Source organism: Gopherus evgoodei, chromosome 16, assembly GCF_007399415.2.
Source record: "Gopherus evgoodei ecotype Sinaloan lineage chromosome 16, rGopEvg1_v1.p, whole genome shotgun sequence".
Classification (NCBI taxonomy): Eukaryota; Metazoa; Chordata; order Testudines; family Testudinidae; genus Gopherus; species Gopherus evgoodei.
In genome coordinates, this window is record NC_044337.1 from 6,478,194 (window position 1) to 6,504,617 (window position 26,424).

General features: G+C 48.6%; 2 protein-coding genes across 2 annotated transcripts in view; one reads left to right on the plus strand and one right to left on the minus strand.

Annotated features, from left to right (window-relative positions):
- DPP7 (dipeptidyl peptidase 7) overlaps positions 1-26,424 on the minus strand; it is a 35,786-nt gene that overhangs the window by 1,241 nt on the left and 8,121 nt on the right. The window contains exons 5-12 of the mRNA XM_030535798.1: positions 25,517-25,652; positions 19,294-19,375; positions 16,977-17,143; positions 14,056-14,116; positions 2,538-2,656; positions 2,301-2,457; positions 1,474-1,538; positions 552-622 (exon numbers count right to left, since the gene is read on the minus strand). Coding sequence (XP_030391658.1) covers positions 552-622; positions 1,474-1,538; positions 2,301-2,457; positions 2,538-2,656; positions 14,056-14,116; positions 16,977-17,143; positions 19,294-19,375; positions 25,517-25,652 — 858 coding nt within the window. The remainder of the gene's footprint in view (positions 1-551; positions 623-1,473; positions 1,539-2,300; positions 2,458-2,537; positions 2,657-14,055; positions 14,117-16,976; positions 17,144-19,293; positions 19,376-25,516; positions 25,653-26,424) is intronic.
- On the plus strand, positions 2,663-14,030 carry LOC115636098 (kelch-like protein 9). The gene is made up of 4 exons (XM_030535797.1): positions 2,663-4,667; positions 6,714-6,966; positions 10,100-10,260; positions 12,380-14,030. The coding sequence occupies exons 1-4, from the start codon at positions 3,615-3,617 to the stop codon at positions 12,770-12,772; spliced, it is 1,860 nt and encodes a 619-aa protein (XP_030391657.1). The 5' UTR covers positions 2,663-3,614; the 3' UTR covers positions 12,773-14,030.

Here is a 26,424-nt window from a genome sequence, read left to right on the forward strand (position 1 = left end):
AAAAGTTACAGTACAATCCACAGTAATGGTGGGGAGATGGTCAGTGTGCCTGCAGGAGATGGAGTAATGGGCTGTCCTTGAGTTGGGGTAGCTCAGGATGGAAGGCACACTATTGTCCTCTCTGCTCAGTGCACAAGGCCATCCAGCATCTAACTAAGGAAAGAAAGCATGAGTGGTGGAATGTTGCAGTGTGCACTGCATATAGGCTGTTGGGTTACTGGGGCAGGGTGCTGGCCCTACTGGGGAGAAAGAAAGCACTTTTCTGGAAAGGAGCTTCCACTGAGAACAACTTGGCACGAGCTCTGCTGAAGAGAGCCCTTCCCCAGTGATCAGACCAAGTGAACATGGTAAAACAGCAGCTACAAACCAAATACCATTTCCATGCTCAAGGAGAGGCAGACCGGTGAGTTGTGTAAGTGGACAGCTCTTCTTCCAAAGCAGCATTTCAGCAGCTTAGTGCCCACAGTGCTTGGTGGGCTGTCTCCTGCTGAGGGATCACCTAGGCCAACAGGGAGGCTGTAAGCAAAGGCTTATGGTTACAGGCTACGTACCGGAGATCCAGATGATGAGCACCTCCCCTAATGGTTATCGCAATTAGTGAGGAACTGAGGTTACTTTTTATCTGAAACAATAAAATGTGCAAATCAAACTCCCTATACCAGACAAGTGTGTTGAATGAGGGCTTTAAAAATTAAAGACAGAGCCAGGAAGGGCAAGAGGCCACTGACTTAGTCATTAGCAGGACAGGCACAGGTGTTTCAAGATCATCATAAGCCCTTGTTTTCCTCCCACTAAGTCAAATGTGTTTTCTCAAATGAAATTGACATTTCCTCCATTACAGGTGAAAGTGTCAATGTTTGTGGCCAGGCTTATTTCCCCAATAAAACAGATCTGTCCAGAACCATGAGCCTTTCAAGCTTTACCACGGCTGCATCAGGTCGTTGGGAAGAATGAATTCATTTTTAATTTGCACAGATCTGATCTTCAGCAACTAGAAGTTAGGGTGTTATTGCTGCTGTAGCTCAGAATCAGGAAGAAGTTGGCTTTCCAATGGCCGGTGGAGCAACTGGAGCTGGAGTCAGGGGTGCCACAGCCACAGCTGGTTCTAGTTCTATTTCACCAAATTCAGAACCAGCAGAAGCTAGTGCAAAGAGCTGTTATGTCTAAAATGAAGGGGTCTTTGCTGCAGCAAAGCCAATATAATCAAATCCCCTCTTTGGCAGAAAGAAGCAGCCCTACCGATAGACTAACTTACCATTTGCCACAAGGGTCCTGGGGCTGCCAAATAGTTTAGCAGAGCAAAAATACCTATTAAACAGAATGGACATAAGCAACTGCTCTGTAGCTATTCGGCATTTCCATGGAGCAGCCTAAGATGGTCTGTTAATGCTAGACAGAAAGGGTGAGGTCAGCCAGGTTAAGAACTGGGGTATCTCACACCTGTGCTCAGCCCATAGTAAGGCAGATACTTACGCCACCGCCTGCCCATGGATCCAAGTCTCCATTTGAAAATATTATGTTGCTTGCAGCTTTCAGGTCTGAAATTCACACAAATGATATCTGAGGGGCCTCTTTACTTTCCTGTCCATTTACCAAAACCTGTTTAGCTGCTTCAGAGTGTACGAACGACAGTGGAAAATTAAAAAAAGATTCTTGGCAGTCACTTTGGTTTTCTACTTGTTTTTAAGTGAAGTACAGGATGGGCTGATTACAGAAAGCCAGGCTTCTCCTGGACTCTGCCACCACCTCCCCTCTATAACATGTGCATGAAGAGCAGATGCTCAGAGGGGGAGGGGAAAAGGAAGCTGTGCCAAGAAGAGATTGCTGCTCATTCTTCCAGAAAGAAGCCAGTCCTGTCCAGCTCCACCCCAAGCATGACCTGCCTCCATGCTTTACTGGGGCCAGTCTGCTGTGTTGGTGCAAGAATCACTAGGGTGGGAGGAGGCAGAGTCAAAGTAGGAGCTGGGAAAAGCCAGCAAAATGTCAGAGCTTGGAGAGGGGGCTGGGGCAGGAGAGAGGGTAGGGCACAGTTACGGTCCTAGAGGGGAGTTGCAGTGGAGGAGCATTAGGGAAACGGGAGCAGAAGAGGAGACACTAGAGACTAGATGATTTGGCTGCAGTCCTTCAATAAGAACAGCTGCAACTGTACGAATCACTTGCCACCCGTGATCTGTGTGTATATTTATAACTGGGCCAGCCCTTCCCCTTAATGCTATCCAGGTCTCCAGACCAGAATGCAGGGACCACAGTGGGGAAATACACAGATGATGCCAGGGAATAAACAGCAACATGCAGCTTACCGCTGCCCCAAAACATTGTTTGCAACCAGTCCCTTTGTGGGTGCACGAGCCATTTGTTGAAGCAGTACTGCTGTCTCATAGCCTCGGTGAACGGGATTTCAGGGAACATGTCAGTCACGTTGTTGCTGCTGAAGGTTAAGTTGATCTCAGTACAAGCCTGTGATAGAAATGGGAACTGTCAAGACGGAAAAGTGGAGGATCTGTATTAAAGTCCACTGATTCCTCCAAGCAGTGTACCTGATAGTCCCACGCCTCAGCATCAGGGCCAATGCCACAGCCAGTCGGGTCAGAACATTTTCTGTACTGTTTGTATATGTCATAACACGGGACCATCCCAGTCGAGTTGTAGAACACTCCTGCCAAGCAGAAAGACAATTAGGCTGGGCTGTCAATAGCTCAATGGCTGCGCTACCCAGAGCGACCCCAAAGTACTCAAGCTGAGAGACCAGCCAGAGAAGACGACGAGATCAGGGTGTGTGGACAGGGTAATAGATCTAAAAGGCTGGGTGCCATTCTGAGCCAAGCTGTAGTAAAGATCACAGCTCTCCACCTGCCTCGTCATTAGATCACCACCATCTCTTCGCTGGCTGTGGGAGAGCCTTCTCTGCAACACCCAGCATCCGCAACAGGCCCCCTGGGTCTTTTTGCCTCATTGGTTCTCCCATCTCGTTCCAAATCTGGTCTCAGCCCTACATGAGTCTGACTAATGCACTTCAGCTGTTGTATAGTCTCACACACAAACTATCCCGAACTGAATGCACAAGGTTAATGTCTGTCCACCCCCCAGGATGTATTTACTGCAGCTTCAAGACAGCAACTTAAGCAAACTGGCCAATACCAGCCCTGCAAAGAGAGAGAGAATTTTGTTTGATCACAAATTGAAAAAGGGAGGGCGACATGCCCAGACTTGCCCAGATGAAAACAAGTACCTGGCCTATACAAGTCAATCAGGCGCAGCATGGGAGCTGGAGGACACTGGGCACCTTTATGCGGATGAATAATTGGCAGACAGAGAAGAGAAGGAAGGACTGTTTGCTGCCTGCCACTCAAATGACCTGCTCATATAGTAGCCCAAAAGGAACACTACAGACAAACGCTAGCCGTGCCTCGGTCTCCTCTGCCGAGCACACAGCCCTTGGTGCCCCTGCTGACTAGGGGCCAGGATTCGGAAGAGTCTGACAGACACAGCTCCCCAAGAAGTGAAACTAAAGGCTCCACTGAAAGACCCCTACATGGGGGGAAGGAGTCACTCCTTATAGACACCTGCAGAGAGATTCCTGCTCTCCTCCTGGTCAGAAGGCAGCTTTCAGAGGGATGTCGCTCAGCACTCAGAGCCAGTCTCTCACATCGGACACATACCTGGCTAAACTCCTGGACGGAGCATGCAGCCTCCGCTCACAGAACGCGCTGTGCGATGTAACGCTGGAGGCAGATGGGGTTCGCTTTCCAGCACACAAGATCATTTTGGCTTCAGCGAGCAATTACTGCAAGATCCTGTTTGTTGGAAACTCGACACGTGCCGGGAGCCCCGATGCGAACGTGCAGCTGAAAGCCATCAGCGCTGGGGGGCTGAGGAATGTTCTCAACTTCATTTACTCCAACAAACTGGAACTCTCCCTACAGAATGTGGAAGAGACGTTCAAGGCAGCAGAAACCCTTCTCGTCCGGGAAGTGATCAAGCTGTGCTTTCAGTTTCTGGAGGACGGCCTGAATCACAACAACTGCCTGGACACACTCAACATCGCTAGGAGGCTTGGTCCAGAGGAGTTGAGACAGAAAGCCATGTACCACGTAGGGCAGCACTACAAACAGATACTGACTGATCCTCGGTGCATGAAGGAGCTGGACAAAGAGACCCTGTGTGAAATCTTAGACAAGACAGACATGGCAGGGTGCACCGAGCTGGAGCTATTCAATGCTGCTGTAAGCTGGCTGCTGCATGACAGCGCGAGGCTGAAAGGAGCGGCGGATATTTTAAGGCGAATCCGATTTCCTCTCATTCCTCTGCGGGATCTGCAGAGATACGTGCAGGAAACACCCATTATGAGGACAGACTCGGAGTGCCATAGGTACCTCCAGGAAGCTCTAATCTACCACTCCCAGCTGTACGCTCAGCCAGTCCTGCAGACCCAACACACAAGCATCCGCTCCAGCTCCTCTATGCTGCTGGTTCTTGGTGGCAGAACCACGGATAACAGAGTCTGCAGAGACATGTGGGCTGCGGATGAGAGCTGCAGTGCATGGAGAAAGATAGGTGACCTCGCCATACCCATCTACAACCACTGTGTAGCTGTGATCAATAACTTCCTCTTTGTCATCGGCGGCCAGTCCAGATTTGATCCTGCAGGGAAACATCCTTCAAATGAGGTAAGGCGCTTGAGGTTAGAGGGAATCAAGTCATTGAAGGGAGTTCAGTACACACAACAGCTCAGATGAGCTAATGCCAGTTTCCCCACTAGGTACCTAAAGTCAATGTTCAGAGGCGCTGAGCTTTGACAACTGCACTGAAGTCAGTGGGGGTCGCAGGTGTCCAGCTTAGTAACTGGAAAAAAAAAAATCAGACCCCTTACTTAGCTGCCTAACATTCATTGGAAAGCGCTGGCCTTGAAGATGACAGAGACAAATAGCCCAGCTGAGATTTTCATTTAAAAGAGCTGCCTGGCACGCGAACGGTCTCCCTCCAGTTCACAGCACTGCTCAGGATGGCTGCAGAGTAATGACCGGGTTCAATCACTTGTCACTCTCCTGGAGAGGTATAAGAGGAGAAGTCATGTTTGAGGTCAGACCGGAGTCATCTCCTCCAGGCTGCCTAGGGCAGGTCTGCTCCGACAAGGTATTTCCCAGTGCTCTGTCCAGTTCTAAAATCCCTCTAGGGATGGGGCTCCCACCACATCCTTGGGGAGACAAGTTAGGCCAGTCAGACACTCTCTCTCTGTTTAGCACATTCCACTTCCGTGGATCACATCAGAAACCTTTGTACGCCAGCCCCAAAACAGGCCAACCTCAAACACCTGACGTAGTAGAACACCAGCCCACATCCATCAATCCTCATGGCTTTGATCTCTGCTGCCTGGCCCAGTCCTGCTGAAGCAGGATCATATTCAGACCATCCCCTCTGCCACAAGAATTGCTCTAGCCCTGGCAAGTTACAGTTCGACTCTCCTTAAAAAAAGCACCTCCATTTCTCTTGCCCATGAAGGGTGAATACCCCCAGCTCCAGTGCCTTGCTCCAGCCTAGGAAGTAAGACGCCATTGTTTCAGGGGTTAGCTAGAGAGTGTTAGCCCAGTGGAGCTCAGCGTCCCACCTGCTAAATGTCACTTTGTGCTTAGAGCCCAAACTGGTTGCCCCCCAGGGTCTCTGGGAAACTCTGCCCCACAAGCAGACTTAACGTGGGGCGGCGGGGTTAGGGAGGCTGCAGGAAGCAGCACAGTGCTACCAGCATCCCAGAGGCTCTTCTGGTCTAGTCCCTTCAACACCACCCAAAAGGGTCAGTTCTGCCCAGGAGATGAGAAGCCTCAGACCAGGCTGGGACGCAGCACTAGTCAGTTGATGGCAAAAGGACAGAGGGTGATAGCGGTGCTGTGTCTTCAGCAGAGTGAATTAACATGCCAGCCTGGCGGCTGTATAACTTTACCCACGGTCAAGCCAAGTTCTGCCCAGTATGGAAGAGCACACAGGTTTCCAGCTGGAAGCCTTGTTGTGACAGCCACCTCTGTGGTAGTTTCCCATGGGGCAGGTGGGATTCCCGAGACAGCCCATCTCTGTCATGCTACAGCACAGAGCCTTGTACCAGGTTCTTACCACTTGCCCTGTTTAAATAAGTAGCTCAAGAAACACGTGCAGCTTTCACTGTGACCAGAGATGTGACTTTGTGGAGGGGGCGTTGCATAGATCTTACCCACACACGTTTAGAAAAGCTATGTAGCATTTAAGTCCCATATGCAGCCAAGGCTGTGCAGGTTGTTTAGACTTGGGGCACACCAAGTGCCATTGAAAGGAACCATTCTGGCTGGGCTGTATTAGCCCTCTCAGCTGAAAGGGGGGATACACGGGAATCCCGGGCTGGGCCTGTAGCACACGTAGACGTACTGTGCTAATTCTAATCTAGCTCGCTTGTGAACTGGAGTAGTGAAGCTGTGGCAACACAGGCTCAGGCATGGGCCAGCTGCCTGAGTAATTATCTGGGGCTTCAGGCAGTCTTGTACAGCCCACATTAAAGCCTGTGAAGCTGCAGCCTCACTGCTCTGGTACCCAGGCTCGGCCGATGAAAGCTAGATCAGGTCCGTCTACACACCTGCAGTAACACCCTGAGTGCGGCGCGTAGCAGTTCTTAAAGCCCTGCCTGTCTCCCACCAGCCTAGCTAGCTGACTGCCTGGCGCAGTGACCACTGTTCCCTCCATTGTGATCCTAGGTGTTCCGCTTTGATCCCCGTGACATGTCATGGCTCCAGGTCTCCAGCATGCTGGAGAGGCGGACGCGCTTCCACGCGGCTGTGCTGTCTGATCGCATCCTCGCTGTGGGCGGCGGGACGCTGCTGGGGAAGCTCACCAACACTGTGGAAGCATACCAGCCTGCGGAGAACATGTGGGAGTGCGCTGCTCCCTTCCCTGTGCCAGTGGCTGATCATGCAGGCACCACCCACAAGGGAATCCTCTACATTTCAGGTGACGCTGCTCTTGGGACGCATGTAGCTACTTTGCTTTTACCAGTAAGCTTACAAGTCAAGTAAGACGGGACCTGGATTGACCAGGGAAATCCATAGTGCTGTATGGAGCTGGTGAATCAGTAAGTGGTGCTCCTCCTCCCGAACCAATGCCAGCCGTTACATCAGAAGGCAGCGTCTTTCAGAGAAGACTTACAATAGGATCTGGGCCAGCTGCAGTTAAACATCCCATTGCATGTTTTGTCAGAACAGGAATTTTGACCGTGGTGTCTTGGCCAAATTCCAGCTGCTTTCCTTTAAGAAAGCAAACTAGGGTGAGACTTCCAAAGCACTGCCGCATGTTTAGCCACACACGTGACATGCATTTTAATGGAAGATGTGGGACTAAATCCCCTGCACTGTTCTGGAATGCTCAGCCTAGGCAGTGAAGCACAAAAAGTAACTGAAGTGTAAGCTCTTCAGGGCAAGGGCCAGCTGACGTTTCTGTACAGCGCCTGGCACAATGAGGCCGCAGGCCTTATGCGGACCATGGGCACTACTGCAATATGATTTACTAATTGCATATCCATGCCCTGGTAAAAGAACATTACTAAGGTTGCAAAGTCAAACACTCAAAAGTTAGAAAATGCCAAAATTAAGGTTGCCTGGGCAACCCTAATTCAGCCCCTTTGTGCGTAAGCACTTCCATACATTCTTTAATTACATAGTCACATACTGTTTTTTCCACAGGACCCCCTGCATCATTCATCCCGTGCCCCAAAGCATGGAGACACTAGAATTTTTCAACGAAAAAGCTGCCAGAATTTTCTAACATGGCAAAACAATGTATTTTCCCCTAGCCTCAATCTTGGAAACGCTACACTGTTCTGGTTGGAATTTTCCTACAAAAGGTTCAGCCTGAGGCAGACACCTGTCATGGAAAAATTCAGTTCAACCATTTAACGTTTTGACAATGTTTTATAAGGAACTGAAAAGAAGTCTTATAAATGGGAAGTGTTGGGCACCCACAATAACAGGCAGTTCTACCAGCCCCACCTATGACATAACTAGCTAATGCAATGTGTTAAACACAGCCGGAAATACAAAAATTAAGGGTTCCTTCAGCAATTGTTAGCTTGGACATGTAGTATAATGTACCGTCATCACTAGTCCCAGGGCTGCCCGGGGGGCGAGGGCAAGTGGGGCAATTTGCCCCGGGCCCCGCAGGGGCCCCGTGAGCCCTAGCCTGGCAGCGGTCCAGGTCTTCGGCAGCATTTCAGTGGTGGGGGGGGGGCCTTCAGTCACTCCGGGTCTTCGGTGGCGAGAGGCCCTTCAGTGCTGCCGAAGATGTGGCGTGACTGAAGGGCCCCCCGCTGCCAAAATGCCCCACGAGCCCTGGCCCAGCGGTGGTCCGGGTCTTTGGCGGCATTTCGGTGGTGGGGGGCCTCTTCAGTGCTGCCGAAGACCCAGAGCGACTGAAGGGCCCTCCACCGCCGAAATGCTGCCGAAGACTTGGACCGCCGCCAGGTGAGTACAAGCGCCACAGCTCCCTCTCTTTGCCCCAGGCCCCCTGAATCCTCTGGGCGACCATGGTTAGTCCTGTTTCTTGTCAAAAGCACATCATTAACACAATGACATTTATGGTATTGCTTGTGTGCTATAAGATGATTTGACATTGCAGTAGGAACCTTTTGGTTTTTGACTTTCATTTGTTTTAAGGCTAGAAATAATCATTGGGATTGAGTTCCCGGACCTCCTTGATTTGATTTTAACTGTGCAATCTGCATGGTGCATTTAATATATAATTATACCGTGGTATCTTAGGAGAAGGACACTGAAGCGTAAGACTCGGAGATCAGTTCTACCTTAGTGTCCAAATAAGCATAAAAGCCCCTCTGAAATGGCACGTCTTAACCACCGGATCCAGTGCAACCAGAGTGAGCGGCTGACATAGGTTGGAAGGATGGCCTAGTGGTTCAGGCACTAGCCTTGGGCTTGAGAGACTGGGATTCAATTCTTTGCTCCACCACCGACTTCCTGCAGGAGTTTAGACAAGTCCCTTAGCCTCTGTGTCTGTTTCCCATCTGTACAATGAGGATAAAGATGCTCCCCTACCTCCCAGGGCATCGTGAGAACGAATGTATTAAAACCACTGTGAAGTGCTGACCTCCCATGGTTCTGTCTCATTGAAGTTAGAAAGGAAGATAGGACTGGATCACTGAGTCTAGTTCCCTGCTATCATAGGCAGCCCCATCACCGAATCCCATTCATAGTACTAGCCCACGGGGTCTTATCCACAGCTGTGTCCAATCATACTGAACACTTCAACATGCAGTGCTGGTAGGAGAACGTCAAACAAAACGTGCTGTATCCAAGCAGACAGCCTGGGGGTGGAGAGTGTTTACACAATCTGGAAAACCTGGGAGTTGTGTGTTGTGTCAGCCACATTTGGCCTCCTGTCCTCCCTTATCTTTATCTCCAAGACTCTGCCTGTCTGCATTCTTCAGTTCAGTGAGCATGAAGGGGTGTGCAGCCTCCTGCCTCAAAGAGAGCAACTGATCTGCTGCAGCCCTGAGATACCCATGGGAGGGGTGTCTTAGACTCAGGGAACGGTTCGAGAACAGGAACTGGCTCAGATTCAAGAATCAGGCAAAACTTGAAAATTGAAAAACATTTCAACAGGTTTCTTTTTAAATAGCCACTTTTGTGCATCTCTGCATGTCCTGGTGCCAAGTGGAAACAGATCTCTCAAGAGCGGCTGTTCCTGCTTCCTGGTTGGGTTGGAAATACCGCACGTGCCATAAAATCTTGTGAGGGAAAAATGTGTTTGCAGGAAACACTTTTCACATCCAAGAGGTTTGATTTTAAAACCTCCAGACCTCTCGATGCTCATCTGGCACACACCACTTGTAACAACGTCCTGCCCTTTCTGGTGAGGAAGCCCCTCTGCACTTTGAGCAGGAGAGACAGCTGGGTCTTCAGGGTACCACACTGTGGCAAGGCTGCATATGTAGCTGGAACACTTTCCTCTCCCCATGACATAGGCAGAGATGGCTGGCAAGGCCCCCTTAATGCCTGTTTGCAGAGTGCAGAGAGCCGCTATGAGAACAGCGTTAGCAGGGCAGAGGGATTCTATTCTCGCTTCTCTCCTCCAGGGGGCTTTTCTGCTGGCAAGACCTTGAGGGACACGTACAGCTACCTCCCTCGCCTCCGGCGCTGGGTCGCTAACCGTGCCATGACCTTTGCCCGCTGTGACCATGGAATGGCTGCAGTCAGAGACAGGATCTTCTGTATTGGAGGCAGGACTTTAAATGCTGTAAGTTGGGCTTTGTTTTTATTAATGGCCAGGTGGTGCCCCAGATGCAGGCTTTCTTCCTACAGGTCCTAATCTACAGCTCTGTATTATTCCAGTTTGATGACACTGTAAACTTCATTAATTTCGGTGGATTCCAGTCTTGCTTCAGTGTACTAATGCAATGGTGAACCAGGCCAATAAGCCTGTACAAATGCCTAGGTCCATAACATTGTTTTCATGAGTTGCTGCCCTGTTATAATCAAATCCTAGTTACTACCAATATCAAGAATATTTACAGCATCAATGGAAATGTTTTAAAAGTCAAATCATTCCTTTGCAGTCACATCCTAATGCAGGAGTGAAACTAATGAGCCGATTCTCCTCATGCATGCTGAGAGAAATGCAGAAAGCAAGCAGGAGAGAGAGAGGAAGGATGGTCTAGTGGGTAGGGAGCTAGCCTGGATTCAAGGCCATGTTCTGTCACAGACTTCCTTGGACAAGTCACTTAGCCCATGTCTACGCTACAGCAGCTATAGCAGCACTGCTGGGGCTGCAGCTAGGGTGCCACAGTGGCGTAGATGCTTCCTACATCGAAGGAAGGGGTTTGTCCATCGATGTCGTTGATCCATGTCTGAGAGATGGTACCTATGTTGATGGAAGAATTCTTTTGTCACCTAGCTGTGTTAACAGTGGAGGTCTGGTCGACCTAACTACATCACACAGGGTGCAAAGTTTTTACAGCCCTGAGCGATGGAGCTAGCTCAATCTAATTTTTAGGTGTAGACCAGGCCTAAGTCTCTCTGTGCCTCAGTTCCCCATCTGTACAATGCGGAGAATAGCATTGCCCTGCCTCCCAGGGATTTTGTGAGGATAAATACATGAACAATTGTGCTGCACTCAGATACTACAGTAATGAGGGCCATAAGAGAGAGAGAACTATCAAGTAAATCAGGTTTCTAAAGCTCTTTCCATTTTACTCATTGCAGGGGGTTAACATAGGTGAAGGCTTTTCTTTTAGAATACGCTGTCCTGTGGCAGCCTGCCTGGCAAAAGGATTCTCTGAGTGTCTCCACACTCCTCCAGGAGAATTCAATGTGTAACAAGCAACCCTGCTTCGGGCCAAGCACCATCCTGCACTGACGGCTCCTGTGGCATTCTCAAGCACTCTGCCTCCAGCCTCTTGCTCCATAGGCAGAGGCTCAATGCATAAGGATATACATGGTTTGTGTTAAGTATCAGAGCGGAGCCGTGTTAGTCTGGATCTGTAAAAGCAGCAAAGAGTCCGGTGGCACCTTATAGACTAACAGATGTATTGAAGCATGAGCTTTCGTGGGTGAATACCCACTTCGTCGGATGCATGTGGACCACAAAGCTCACGCTCCAATACGTCTGTTAGTCTATAAGGTGCCACAGGACTCTGTTGCTTTTTATGGTTTGTCTTATTACTGACATCGACAACTCATTAGTGGTGGAGCAGTTTTTCAGGCCTGCCTCTAACTGGATCTCTCTGGTTTTGTGCCTTCAGTTTTGGCCACCTGCATATCCCAGCATGGTGCCCTGATCTGCAGATTCAGACAGGTACCCAGGTATCTAAGTGGGTTAAATTGGTGGGTGCAAAACCACTGGCCCTTGGAGCCTTTGATGTAGAGAATGGGTTGATATAGATGGAGCTGTGGATGACACCTCCTCTCCCCCAAGTTTCTTCTTGGCTGCTGTCCATGACATGACACAACACAACCCACCATTCAGGGGCTCCCCCATAGTGCCTTAAATCTAACAGGGACAGGCCAGAACTTGGGCTGTTTCAGCTCCTAGGTGCACTTGCTTTTCCCTGCATTCCCTCTCCATTTTCCAGAGAGGAACGACCCCTCTTCACAGCCATTTTCTGATACCACTTTGCTGTTTCACTTGGGTTTCTTAGGATGCTTTTAAATTAACTGCTACATTTCAACGGTGAATGAAGCACCCTGAGCCCCCTGGTGGGCAAACAGTTTAAGAACACAATTTGCCTTTAACCATGTCTTAAGACGCTGGCATCACTCACTGGGTGGGGGATCATTACATTGAATGAGTCCAGTGCTACAGTACCATCCACCCAAGCTGTCATGTGGCAAATCAGTGTTTATCTGGTTCGTTGCAGGCAGAGGAATGGATTCAAGTGAACGAGACAGAACATTACTGTCCGATGACTGACCAGTGGACCACGCTAACACTATCCCCCTTCGGCTTCTGCCAGTTCAGCGTCACTGTGCTCCACTCTAGACTCTATATCACAGGAGGTGGCTCGCTGCGACACATGAGTAAAGAAGATGGTGTGTTCATCTATGATCCCAACGGGAGGATATGGAAGAAAGCTGGCTCCCTGCCTCAGGCTTTGGTCGATCATGCCTCCTGCATGTTTCAACTGTCCTGTGAGATGGCAGCTGACCAGCAGGAGAGAGGAGCGAAGTGCTCACCCAGTGGCAACAGCAGAAAGAGATCCACTCTCAGCTTGTTCATCACCAACAAACAAGAGCCCCCCTTGGCTTTTTAGAGGGAGCAGGAATTGGATCCGTGAAGGAGCTCCTCTGATGGAGCACTTGGCAAATGCCCTAAGCATTTTAAGAGGTCTCCTCAATTCCTAGCCAAACACTGCTGCTTGGGATTTGGGAGCAGCACATTCTTGGCTTAACATTAGCATGTTGCTGGCGTGCACTGTTGCGGTGGCAGTGCAAGCAGAATGAACGAGGAAGTGGAGGCATGTCCTAGCCACACTGCGCTGGGCTGGATACTTCTCTAGTTTTAAAAATAAAAAATATTTTCCCTTCTAAATCTCTAACATATGCAAACCTTCTTTGACATGAACAAAGATGAAGTTTAGAACTACTCTTTTTAAAAAAAATAACTCAAGTGTTTTACTCAGAAAATTGCACACAAAGTTCTTTTAAAATGTCAAACATCTCCTTACTAGTCCCCTTAAGTCCATACGTTAGATACCCTCCCCTCCCACTGAGAAGTCCAATATAAACACAGAGATGCATAGATTTTAAGGCCAGAAGGGGCCTTTAGGCTACTTGAGGCCCAGTCAGCATCCAGCTGTGGCCCATATGGCGTCCTTAAGGCCGTACAGGTCATATATATCTTGTGTGGCTGAGGCTCATGTAATACAGAGAGCTGCATGTATGGCCCACAATGGTAAACAGGTTGAGAACCACTGAGGTAGTCTGGCCTCCTGCAGACACAAGCTAGAGAACCTCCAGCAGGGACTGCTGGATCGAGCCTGTAACTTTTGATTGAGCTGGAATATGGGTAAAATTTTCCAAAGAGCCTAAATGACCTAGGAGCCCACGTCTCACTGAAAGTGCATGAGACTGAGACTCCAAAGAGCATAGGGACATGTCTACAAGAGCGTACGTAGGCATGCTGATTCCAGCTATTGTCTAGCTAACATGGGTAACAATAGTAATGAAGATGTGGCAGCCCAGGCTAGCAACCCAAGGACCTACTCGGGGTCCCCAGCACGCTTGTACTGTGGTTGCTAGCCCATGCCAACATATCTTCCCTACTACTGTTCCCCCTTGCTAGCCTCACACCTTCCCTGGCAGTGCAGACATACCCTGAAAGTCACTTTTGAAAAAATGGGTAAGACCCAAGCTAATAGTTACGTCATGTGGGAGCTGAAAGGTTAATTCATTGTCTGGGAAGTGTTAAGGTCCCTGTGCCAATGCAGTGCAAAGTGTTCCATAGCTCCTAAAACAATATGGGAGAACTCAGCGTTCACAAGGGCTTCTGAAGGAGAGAGTTTCAAATAAGACAAAGCTGATAAAACTAACTCACCGATAAGAGCCGCCAGTCCTTTAATATGGTCCTGGTGTGCAAGGATCTGGTCACAGCCAACCTGGATAAGGGGGACACACACACTGGTCAGTTTCCAGACAGATGTTTTAAATGACAAACAATTAGAAGTTAATTTGGAGGGCTCAAAGAGATTATCCTGGAAGCTTAAAAAACAATGGAATGAGGAGAAACACTCCACTCAGACTTTGAGGCCAGAAGGGACCATCGCGATCTAGTCTAACCTCCTGCATATTGCAGGACACATACCTCACCCACCCCTTCAGCAATAAACAGTAACTCAGCCAGAGGTTAGGGGACTTGCAGACGTCAAGTTATAGAGATGCCACCATTTTCTCTAGTTTAAACCAACAAGTGAACCGTGCCCTCACCACAGAGGAAGGTGAAAAACCCCCAGGGTCTCTGTCAATCTCACCGGAGTGAAAGTTCCTTCCCAACCCCAAATATGGCGATCGGTTAGACCCTGAGCATATCAGCAAGACCCCCAGCCAGACATCTGGGAAAGAATTCTCTGAATAACTCAGAGCCCTTCCCATCTAGTGCCCCATCTCCAGCAGTTGGACATATTTGCTACTAGCAGTCACAGATGGGCCACATGCCAAGGTAGGCAATCTCATCATGCCTTCCCCTCCATCAACTTATTTAGCTCAGTCTTCAACCCAGTTGCATTTTTTGCCCCCCCTGCTCCCCTTGGGAGGCTGTTCCAGAACTTCACTTATCTGATGGTTACAAACCTTCGTCTAATTTCGAGTCTGAACTTGATGATCAGTTTATATCCATTTGTTCTGTGTCAACATTGGCCCTTTAAGTTAAATAACTCCTATCCCTCCCTTGGATTTCTCTCTCAGATGTATTTATAGAGAGCAATTATATCTCCTCTCAATCTTCATTTGGTTAGGCTAAACAAGCCAAGCTCCCTCAGTCTCCTTTCGTAAGGAAGGTTTTCCAGTCCTCTGATCATCCTAGTAGCCCTTCTCTGCACCTGTTCCAATTTGAATTCATCCTTCTTAAACATGAGAGACCAGAATAGCACACAGTATTCCAGAGGAGGTCTCACCAGTGCCTTGTATAATGGCAATAACACTTCCCTATCTCTACTAGAAATACCTCGCCTGATGCATCCTAGGATTACATTAGCCTTTCCACAGCTACATCACGTTGGCAGCTAATAGTCATCCTGTGATCAACTGATACATCCAGGTCTTTCTCCTCCTCTGTTGCTTCCAATTGATACGTCCCCAGCTGATAGCAACAATTCTTTTATTCCCTCAGGGCATGACTTTGTATTATTAAATTTCATCCCATTTCTATTTCTCCATTTTTCAATGTCTTCCAGATCTTCTTTCACTCAGGCATTTTAGCTGAGTTTAGCTGCTTTGTAAGGGGATAATGGAACAGTTGTCTTCTAATTACAGAGTATGTTGGAGGACCTGGCCAGGAAATAAGCAGTTCACCCTGGAGCCACAACGTTAAAGGGCTGCAGTAGGTTTTGACAGCAGAAGCAGGTGGGGGGAATCGAAGTCAGTTACCAGTATGCCAGTGTTCAGCAGCTTTGGGTGACAGAAAGTGCTAGGCTAATAACCTAGAGGAGGAGGCCAAGATTTTCAAGAATGACATTGCTGCTAGGGGCTCAACTTGAGACACTTTCAAAGGAGCAGATGGTCAGAGGGCCAACCACTCGGCCTCTGAAAACCAGACTCTCTAAAGGGTCTCAAATTGGGCCCCCAAAATCACCAGTTGCTTGTGAAAATCTTGGCCTGGGGTTTTATCAGTCGTCACTTTCGGTCCAACGTGGACCCCAGGCTTCTCCACACCACCTGGCATGGTGCCTCAACTGCCTGAGGAGGACCACCTATTGGAGAGGATGGGGAAGGTCATTCTTTGTGGCTCATTCATAAGCTCCTTAGCAAAACAGCCAAGTGGAGCAATTAGGAACTTGGGGAAGTTCTGTGCTGTAGCACAGTGGTCCAAGAGCACTGCAAGCCACACACCAGAAATGGAATGAAGACCAACAAGGCCACCTACTGCCCTAGATGGATTGGGAGGAGTGACTGAAGAGCACTGTACCAGGGTCCCAATCCTTTGAGCTATTCAGTGAGATGGTTTGGATCAGGCACTGGATTGGACCTCAGGATACCTGGGTTCAATTCCTGGCTCTGCTACTGGGTGACCTTGGATAAGTCACTTCCCCTCTGTGCCTCCGTTTCCCCAGCTGTATGGGGAATGATGACACTGACCTCCTTTGTAAAGTGCTTGAAGGTCTAATGATAAGAGCTAGGTATTCTATTCTATTTGTATTCCAGTGTCAACAAACCAGTGTATTATTCTAGAAGGGATATCCACAAGTCACAGCCTTGCTCTCCAGAGCGTGTTTTCCCTGGGTGGATGGAGAGAGGAAGAATTACCCGTGACAAAGGTCAAAAGGATTAGTTGTCTAGAAATGATCAAAAATATAAATTCTGGGGAAACAAATCCTGTTCTTGCTTCCACTGTGCTACCCTGTATAGTCTATGGCCTGGCAACGAGTGATTCTGGGTGCTTCAAGGTGGTGGGGCAGGAGGCTGACTTGAGACATCTTAAAAGGAGCTTGATTGTTAGGAAGGCCGAGTCACTTGCCCTTTGAGAATCAGAACCCTTTAAAGACGTCTCAAGTTGGACAACCAAAAAACAGAGGTTCCTAAAGTGATTAGACACTTTTGCGAGTTTAAGCCAACATGCTCATATTGTGTGTAACTTGAGCGAAAGCCGCGTTTGGCTGATGCTGACCGCAGCCATCCCTCCCAGAGCAACCAGTTTCAGATATATTTAGTAGCAGAACACAGAAAAGAACACACAAGATGATATTCATTGTCTCAAGAGGGTGTAAGAGCTCTTCCTGATCCCTCCAGCGCCCTGGCACTCACCTTGACTGGGTTAGCAGGGAAGTGACCCATGAAATCTGTTTTGTAAGGATAGTCCATCATAGCCATCATGGTGAAGGCATTTCGAGCGAACTCAAACAGCTGGTAGACATCTTCCTTGCAAGAAACCCTCTTGCACGTGGACATTTCACTGCTGATTCTATCGTAGGCTGCAAAAGGAAAGAAAAGTGATACAAAGGGTGTAAACTGATATCACAGAGCCGTGCCATGTTTCCTTCATTCCACATGGCTGGCTAGGCAGGAGTAATATGAAGCTATGAAAATAAGAACAGGGTTTGTAATACTACATATTAACTTACACAAGTTTGGATGTCCAGATGCAAATGTCCCCCATTGTGTAATAACCCTGCATTCTTCCGCTGACCTAGCTGCTTCTTGGAGGTATGTGCGGGAGGTGGCTTACCCACGCCACTGGGAGAATCCCTCCTGTTAGCATAGGTAGTGTCAACACTGAAGCACTACAGTAATGTAGCTGTGCCAATGTAGCATTTTAAGTGTAGACAAGCCGTTACTCCTTTCCACTCCTGGAGCCTAGTCTCTCCCCAGCAGGACACAATTCCCACTGGAAGCTAATGAGGATTACTGGTTCCCTGCAGCAGGAGGGTCAGACTCTTTCGTTTGCTCCCAGAGTTGTTTTCACGCCCATTAGCTCTGCAGGTCCAGCATAGCCCTGGGGGAATGCTACTTTGTGCTGCCTCAGCTGAGTTCTCAATCCAGATTCCAGGACAGGCAGAGGCAGAAAGATTCCAGCTGCACTGTCAGATCTGGGGTTGAATTTGCAGAACTGGTAGTTACCTATTGGGTGTCTGGGAAGTGGGCGGGCAAAGCCCGCCCACTGCTAAAGGATCCTCCCCCAGCCTAAGGGGAGGAACCACAGGGCCACAGAACCCACTGAGTGCGGGGGACAACTAATAAAAGAACAGGGACAGGAGTGAGGTCAAAGGGTCAGAAGGAGGGAACCTAACGGGGACACCGAGCAGAGAACCCCGGACAGCGCCCACTGCTCTTCGAAGGCGTCAAGGGAGCCAGTGGACGCTGCCCAGAGGAACTCCGCCAGGATGCGTGATCGGACCATGGAGCGGAAGCAAGCCCCACAGTCACCGGAGTCTCCGTCGGCCAACCTCCCCTCCCTGGTCGCGTGGATGGCCTTTTTCGCCAGGGCGAGGAGGAGGTTGACCAGGAGGTCCCGGGACTTCGTGGGGCCACGGATAGGGAGTGCATACAAAAGGAGGTGAGGGGAAAAGTGTAACCAAAAATGTAAGAGGATGGCTGTGAGGAGCCGGTGTAGGGGCTGCAACCTGGCGCACTCTAAGTAAACGTGCGCCAGGGTCTCCCTCACGCCGCAGAAGGGGCAGGTGTCCGGGACAGGGGTAAACCGCGCCAAGTACACGCCCGTGCTCACGGCCCCATGGAGGAGCCGCCAACTGATATCCCCAGTGGGCCTTGGGACCAGGGCGGAGTAGAGGCTGGCCCACCGGGGCTCCTCAGAACTGGTAGTTAGTGGGGATAGCATCTTTTTCCATTTGGGAGCTGTGAAAGTCACTGAGTGAGAAAAACCTAGGGCCCACAGCGTCACCACAGCTCAGATGCACCTTAAAATGCAAAGTTCATCTGGAGAGGCCTGCTAAAGTCAGGAGAGCCGGCTCTGAAAAGAAGCCCTGCTGCAGACACCTTAGGTTAACTGAGACTGCACCACACAGTGTCCTCTCTGGCACAGTTAGCAGCAGTGGTTGAATTAGTGGTCCCAACACATGTCCTCTTTACCTCCAAGGAAAGGAGCTGGAATAGGGACCAAGCAAACAAGAAGTGAGGGAGTGATAAGTAAGAAGGAACGGTGAGAAAAACAATATTTGATAAAGGTTCCAGTAAGAGGCTGCTTGGGATCATCAAACAGTTGCTGACATCACCGTCATCAGCTTGCACACAATGTACATCATCTGCTTGTGCATCACGTGTATACACATAAAACAAAAAAACCCTGAGGCCTTGTCTACATGAGGAAGTTACACCCGCCTAAGTAAAGGTGTGATTTTAAATTGGTTTAGTTAAACGAGTGCAAACCTCTGTGAGGACAAACTTATTTCAGTTTAAGAGGGTCTCATTTCAATCTAGCTGAAGTGTTTCATTGTAAATCAAAATAAGCCACTCTTAACCCCAGATAAGGGTCTGCACAGGGGTTTGCACTAGTTTAACTAAATCAGCCTAAAAACTGCAACCATCTCAATCCGAGAGGACCTTGGAGATGGCTCCTGCTTGCTATTCAGAAGCGTTATGCCGTAGGCAGGCAAGCTCATCTTACCTCCACTCAAGTAGAGGTCATTGATTTCCTGGAAGGCTTTGCTCACGGCCTTGACACAAGCTGGGCTCGAGCTCTGAAAATCCTAAAATGATGAGAGAGAGAGAGATTAGAGCAGCCAAGTCAGGAAGTGACACAAACAAGGATAACAGCTCTGAGGTCTGTATCCAAGGGGAGCAGCCCCTGCCTTCCTGAGCAGTCATAGCAGACGGCACTATGAGCCACCAACAGGGCTAACGGACTACAAACCACTTTGGCAAGTCATATGTACACTCTTATGCAGGGTGTCTCAAACAGGGGTCACCGCTTGCGTAGGGAAAGCCCCTGGCGGGCTGGGCTGGTGTGTTTACCTGCCCTGTCCCATTGGCCCGGACCAGCGAGCTGCGGCCAGTTGGGGCCGCGATTGGCCAGACCTGCGGACGGGGCAGGTAAACACACCGGCTCGGCCCGCCAGGGGCTTTCCCTACACAAGCGGCGACCTCTGTTTGAGAAACCCTGCTCTTATGGATGGTACTGATACAACCTCTGCCCCCTCTTCCAAAGGATCCGCCACCTATTCCCCCAGGAGCAGTAAGCTACACTTCCATCTTCTCCAAACAAAACGGCAGCCAGTTTGTTTTCTGCCATCTCTCTGCTAGAAAGAGTCTGATATAACAACTTCTTCTCTCAGTATAAAGTGACAGGAGGGGACCCAGCAGAACAAGGGAATGGGTCACGGTTACAGAGCTCCAAGGCCTTGTTTCTTATTTACACTAAGGCCACTTGGGAGCATTCTGCCAGTGCAAAGGGTCCTTAAAAGCAAGAGTAAATTATGTTTTAGGAGGCAGCATTGCTTACTGGATAGAGTACTAGATCGGGACTCAGAAAACCTGGCTTCTACTCCTGGCTCTGCCATTGGTCTACTGGATAACTTTGGGCAACTCACTTCCCTTTTCTGTGCCTCAATTTCCCTTTATCATTTACAAATAAATTATCATTATTGCCATTTTACAAAGTGCTTTGAAGTCTACTGCTGAAGAAGATATAAGAGCTAGGGATTATTGTTACTAATAACACTCATTAAGATCCTTTATCCTACCAGAGGGGTGTGAAGTAGCCACAGGTGATGCCTACACTAGGGAAAAAGTGTTAACAGTTTTTCTAGTGAAGACATGGCCTTAAGGTAGCAAGAAGCAGGGCCCTAGTTTCTATTACCACCTCTCCCGATCACCTACCAAGCTTGGTACTAAATGACTTGTGCAGTGTGCACTCCAGGTGTATCTGAGTTGCACACAAAAGCCCACATTGAACTCAGCCTTGTGAAAAAAGTGCACATGCACGTATAAGCACGGCCACTACCTTCGGTGCTACGCTCTTACGCCCCCCATCTCTTCCGTGTGTTATGAGGCTTAGTGTTTACAGAGTGGTTTGGAGAGCCTTCAACAGAAGGCACTTCACTCCAAGTAAATGCAGTCTAACTCCTGCAAAATGAATGAGAGGAAGAAAACAACTGCAAATGAATCATGAACTGTTTGCCTTTAGGAATAACAACAACACAGGTGCATTCTCTCACCAAGGACAGCAACTGAACTCTGAATTGCCTTCTCTTCAAACGCACACAATGCTCTATGAAGATTCCTTAAAGGCGAAAGGAAGCACGTTTTAAAAAAAATACACAAAGGGACAGTTTGGGGTCTTAACGCTGCAGAGAAACACATTTTGGGAGTCGATGGAAAGGGGTTTTTTAAAATGTAAAAGACCCAGCAGAAATACAATTTCAGGTTTCTGCACTAACTAATGGTATCATTAATACCTAAAGCAGAGCAGGGAGCTACGTCTCACACGCTGCGTTAGGGAAGGAAATAACTTCACACACACAAGAATTCTCAGAGCTGGGCCAGGCTGGTGATTAAGAGGAAATGGTTTCAAATATTTAGTTTTCAAAAGTGTACCTTTAAGGCCTAACATCCTGTATTCCCTTTCTCATTTAAGATCCTAAATTGTTCTTTTTATTTGGTCACCTAAAGAGCATTTCAGCTCATCTTCACACAAGCCATTCCCTTTCCTTAAGATTTTTCACAGATCTCTCTGGGTGCTAAGCCACCAAATCTAAATAAGGTTTTCAGAAGAAGAGTGTGCAAGCTCAAAGGCACTAGTGTTTAGATTAACCAGCAGTTAACTTAGGGCCAAGTTGAGGAAATGTTCATTCACATCAGTGTGTGGAACTCCATTCCGCAGGTCACCAAGTCAGACACAGTGACTATGCGCCAAGCAGCACTGGACAGTTTATCCCCAGGAGTTTATCTGTTGCTTTGCAAGCAAAGATTGACAGAATCCAGTCAACTACCTTGGGACATAAGTTCCCTCCTACCTTTCCAAGTGTACTGGGAAATGAGCAGGAATATTAAAGACTCTTTTTAGCTTCCTTTGATGGCAAAGACAGAGGCAGGATATCAGATTGGAAGGAGCAATGACCCGGTAAATGTGTCAGGATTTCAGTGAGAGTTTTGCTGCTCACTGGCCAAGAGGAATGAATTTCCCTCCTCTGCTTCAAAAGCAAATTCATTTTAAATTCCATCAAAGAGGAGGGAGGAGTTCTGCAGGCTGCCCTAGTGAGAATTTATTAATCACAGTCACATGGTACTGGAATCAGGATATGGGACTATGATGGGTGTACCAGGTAGAGCCCTGCTCGGGACTATTTTTTAAAATCCCGCCCCGTCATGCAATACCCACTCCCACACGTTTTCTTGCATTTTTTATCCCACTCCCACTCACACAAACCTTAGACCCTGCAAATGCCACAAGAGACAGATTCACTCATGCAACCAAAAAAAGGTCAGGGGTGTGTGTGTGTGTGTATTTTATATAATATATATAAACTGAATTTGGACACTATTTTTACCACTAAAAGAATAAAACAAATCTTGCTTAAACGATATAAAAAATACTTTAACTCCTGTTATAATAGACATCAAATCTCTTTCTATCCCTCGCTTAAATTTAAGTATTAAAACCTTTATTTTTTAAAAAAAGAAAAACTTGCTTTACATTGCTGAAATTCTATTTATGACAAGCTGATGAGAGATTAGTGTTTTCCTGCAAATTACCACAGTCTGTTTTTTAGGGAGGGGTTTTGCCCACCTGATCCCACCTACAACAAAATACATTTTACCTGCTCCTGCTATTATGGGGCCCACGGGATCCCAATCCGGCTGCAGCGCTCTAGTACCAGACCCTTTGAGGCCATCCTATCACTCCCCTTCTCCTAGGAAAGGAGCAGTGAAGGTGGGTCCTCCAGGCCTGCCTAGAAAGGCTACAGGAAAGCAGCCAATCAGAGCGCAGCAAGTTCATATAAAAAGAACTGCAGGGCCCCTGAACAGGTCAGTTCCTGGCTGGGACCACAAGAGATAAGACAGAGGAACTCTCCAGGCACAGTGGCTTGGAGAGACCCTGCTCAAGCAGGGAACAGATGCAGGAAACCCAAGGACTATGGCAACAGGTGAACATGACCAAGTGGGAAGCAGCCCAGGAAATGCAGCAGCAACTATCAATGGAAGCAGTAGGTATCTGGTGTTTATAGGGTCTCTGGATTGTAGTGTGACCATATGTCCCGTTTTGGCTGGGATAGTCCCTTTTTCAGACCTGTGCTGGCTGTCCTGACTTTTTTGACAAAACTGGGCATTTATCCCATTTGCTCTTGCTAATTGATCATCAGTTGGCAAGAGCAAACTGGACAAAGCCACAGTTTTGCCAACAAGTGGGGTGGGACCTCTGTCAGGGTGTGGTGGAACATATGTGGGGTGGCAACTGATGAACTCTTGGTTATCACCTCCTGGAAGGGGACTGAACTGAAAGAGTGACTTGGTCAAATAGCTGAGGCAGTGAGAATTGCTGTGGACAAAGTCTCCAGGGAAAAAGCCTTGGGAACAGTGCTCTATAACATGGCAGGGAAGGACTTAAAGCTAGCCCAGAAGGAGCTGAGAACTGAGCCCAGAGATGAGGCTAAAGACACCAACAAGGGCACAATAACAGTCCTTGTTGGACCTTTGTTACCCCAGAAGGGGTTTGTTCATGTATACTGACTGTGTGAGACTTGGACAGATGGCTGAGCCACTGAAGGACCTGCCTGACAAGGGTAACAACCTACAGGAGGTGAAAAGAAAAGGGAGAGTGCAGGATCACAGCCAGCCAACAGGAAGCGCTCCCAAGAGGTGCGCGCACCCCATCACTCACCTGGTTCAATGGCTCTATGTCTAGTCAGCAGCCAGTATCAAGCGGAGTACCCCAAGAGTTGGTCCTGGGGCTGGTTTTGTTCAATATCTTCGCTAATGATCTGGAGGATGGCATGGACTGCACCCTCAGCAAGTTTGCAGATGACACAAAACTGGGAGGAGTGGTAGATACGATGGAGGGTAGGGAGAGGATACAGAGGGACCTAGACAAATTAGAGGATTGGGCCAAAAGGAATCTGAGGTTCAACACAGGATGGAAGAATCCCATGCACTGCAAAGACTAGGGACCGAGTGGCTAGACAGCAGTTCTGCAGAAAAGGGCCTAGGGGTTACAGTGGATGAGAAGCTGGATATGAGTCAACAGTGTGCCCTTGTTGCCAAGAAGGCTAATGGCATTTTGGGCTGTATAAGTAGGAGCACTACCAGCAGATCAAGGGACGTGATCATTCCCCTCTATTCGGCATTAGTGAGGCCTCATCTGGAGTACTGTGTCCAGTTTTGGGCCCCACACTACAAGAAGGATGTGGAAAAACTGGAAGGAGTCCAGCGGAGGGCAACAAAAATGATGAGGGGTCTGGAGCACATGACTTATGAGGAGGGCTTGAGGGAACTGGGATTTAGTCTGCAGAGAAGAATGAGGGGGGATTTGATAGCTGTTTTCAACTACCTGAAAGGGGGTTCCAAAGAGGATGGATCTAGACTGTTCTCAGTGGTAGCAGATGACAGAACAAGGAGTAATGATCTCAAGTTGCAGTGGGGGAGGTTTAGGTTGGATATTAGAAAAAACTTTTTCACTAGCAGGGTGGTGAAGCACTGGAATGGGTTACCTAGGGAGGTGGTGGAATCTCCTTCCTTATACGTTTTTAAGGCCCGGCTTGACAAAGCCCTGGCTGGGATAATTTAGTTGGGGGATTGGTCCTGCTTTGAGAAGGGGGTTCGATTAGATGACGTCCTGAGGTTCCTTCCAACCCTGGTATTCTATGATCACAGGAACCTTCACCTGCAGCACTGGCTCATATCCTACCCTGAATGTGACCACCTCTTGATCAATGGCTTATGTGAACCAAGCTACTGGCCACTGTTGAGCTCTTGGCGTATGAGCATCAGCACTGCTCCTTGTGTGCAGTCTCCTCAGAGAAGCCATCGATTGGACAGATCTGGAGACTGAACACCTCCTCTGCCCTCACAGCAGCAAGGTGAGCCTGAGGCAGATGGCCAGGCCAGCTGCTGGTTGTGCTATAGCTCTTCTGTGGATTCACTGAGGATTTCAGTTTTCACAGTCCTCAGCCTGGGACTTTTCACTAGCACAATGTTCCATGTTCTCAGATTGTCAGCTAGAAAGGCACCTGCAGCCCAGGGGACCTTATAACATAATTCCAATGATGTTAAAATAGTCCCAAATAATAAATCAAAAGTCTCTTTATCACCCTGCAAGTGTGCAAGCAATAGTTGTCTTGTGTTTACAGGGCCTTTCACTCAAACTGATCCCAAAGTGCTTGGCAAACTTTGCCAGTGTATTGGGAGTCATTTCACCCACTACTGAAATGCAGCTACCTCTAGGGGTAAGCAGATGCCATGCAGTGTTTCATGCAGAAGAAACAGTTCAGGACAGGAAATGAAGAACAGCAGTTGTGATTACAAGGGGTATTTATCCAGGCATATCCAGTTGTGATTACAAGGGGCAATTTACCTGGAAGCTCCCAGGATGAAATTTGGCCAGTACACTAGTATTAGGATAATGTATCCTTAATGACAACAGGGGGTCAGAGCTCAGTTTTGCTACCTACCCAGGAGACCTCCATCAACACAGCAGCCTCTACCCCACGCTGGCCTGCTGGTTCAGTGTGGACAAAGGGAAGGGCGTGGCATCCTGCAGCAGCTGGTTTTCCTTAGAGGCCCCCATTCCAGCCACTCACCCAGCCCAACACTGTCACGAGGAGATGACAGGTTGGAAAGATACTGCCATTTGGAGACAAGTCAGCTACTGTTCCTTCAATGGGGCTTCCACTTACTGCAGTGACAGCTTGAAAGAACTGGTGGGGGTCTCCAATCCCAGACACAGACAACAGAGGAGCACTGGCAGCTAGTGCTCCAGCCACAATGTTAGGATATTTCATTCTCATGTAAGCACTCAACATTCCACCGTAACTGGGGGGGAGAGAGAGAGAGAGAGAGAGGAGGGTTACTTCATTCAACACGTGATTTAAAGCAAACTTCTCTGGTAATTTGGGCCCTGTGGAGCCAGCAGTCGTGGCCTCGCCCAACCCAGTGAGCCTGGAATCTAAATGAGAATCTCATCTTACATTTTTAAAAAAGCAGCTCTCTTGTCCTCTCCTTTCCAAAAAGCATTAACACAAATCTACACCCATCGCTGAGGCTGAGAGGCGCAAGCGGCTGGTCTCCACTCTGCAGAGGGCAGCCTGGGTGTGAGGCCATCTAAAGATCTCTCACACATACTTAAAACGAGTTAATTATGCTTAGGGTGTATCCTCAGCCTGTAGCTGCTGACCTTTCCTAAATCCTCCAGCAGCTCCCTGCATACCCTGGAACTGAAGTCCTCTCTTTACCCACAGAACAGCAGCAGCACAAGATTCCCCCATGTGGCCCAGCCAAAGTGCATCATCAAGATCCCCTCCAAAGTCATGTGGGGAATTCAGTCTCCATAATGCCTTAGCCTCTCTGAGTCTACCAACCACTCTGATAGTTTCAGTACTGCAAACACAACTGACCCTAGTGATTCCCTTCATGCATGCTACTGAAGTGCAATCCATTAATAAAATCTTTCCAGTCACCAACAGCCTGGGCTGAATGTGAACTGGAGATTTACTGGTCAAAAGCTCTTTGTCTCATTACCAGTTTCCTGCCTTCCCAGTATAAAATGTTTTGTTACAGTTTTACATTAAGGATCCCTGTCTCTTGA

What these genes read in the sequence shown, in the direction of transcription:
- LOC115636098 (XM_030535797.1), top strand. Translation starts at nt 3,615, where the DNA reads ATGTCGCTCAGCACTCAGAGCCAGTCTCTCACATCGGACACATACCTG. An exon ending in GGAAACATCCTTCAAATGAG is followed by an intron (nt 4,668 to 6,713) that starts GTAAGGCGCTTG and finishes TTGTGATCCTAG; the next exon opens with GTGTTCCGCTTTGATCCCCG. An exon ending in GAGGCAGGACTTTAAATGCT is followed by an intron (nt 10,261 to 12,379) that starts GTAAGTTGGGCT and finishes GGTTCGTTGCAG; the next exon opens with GCAGAGGAATGGATTCAAGT.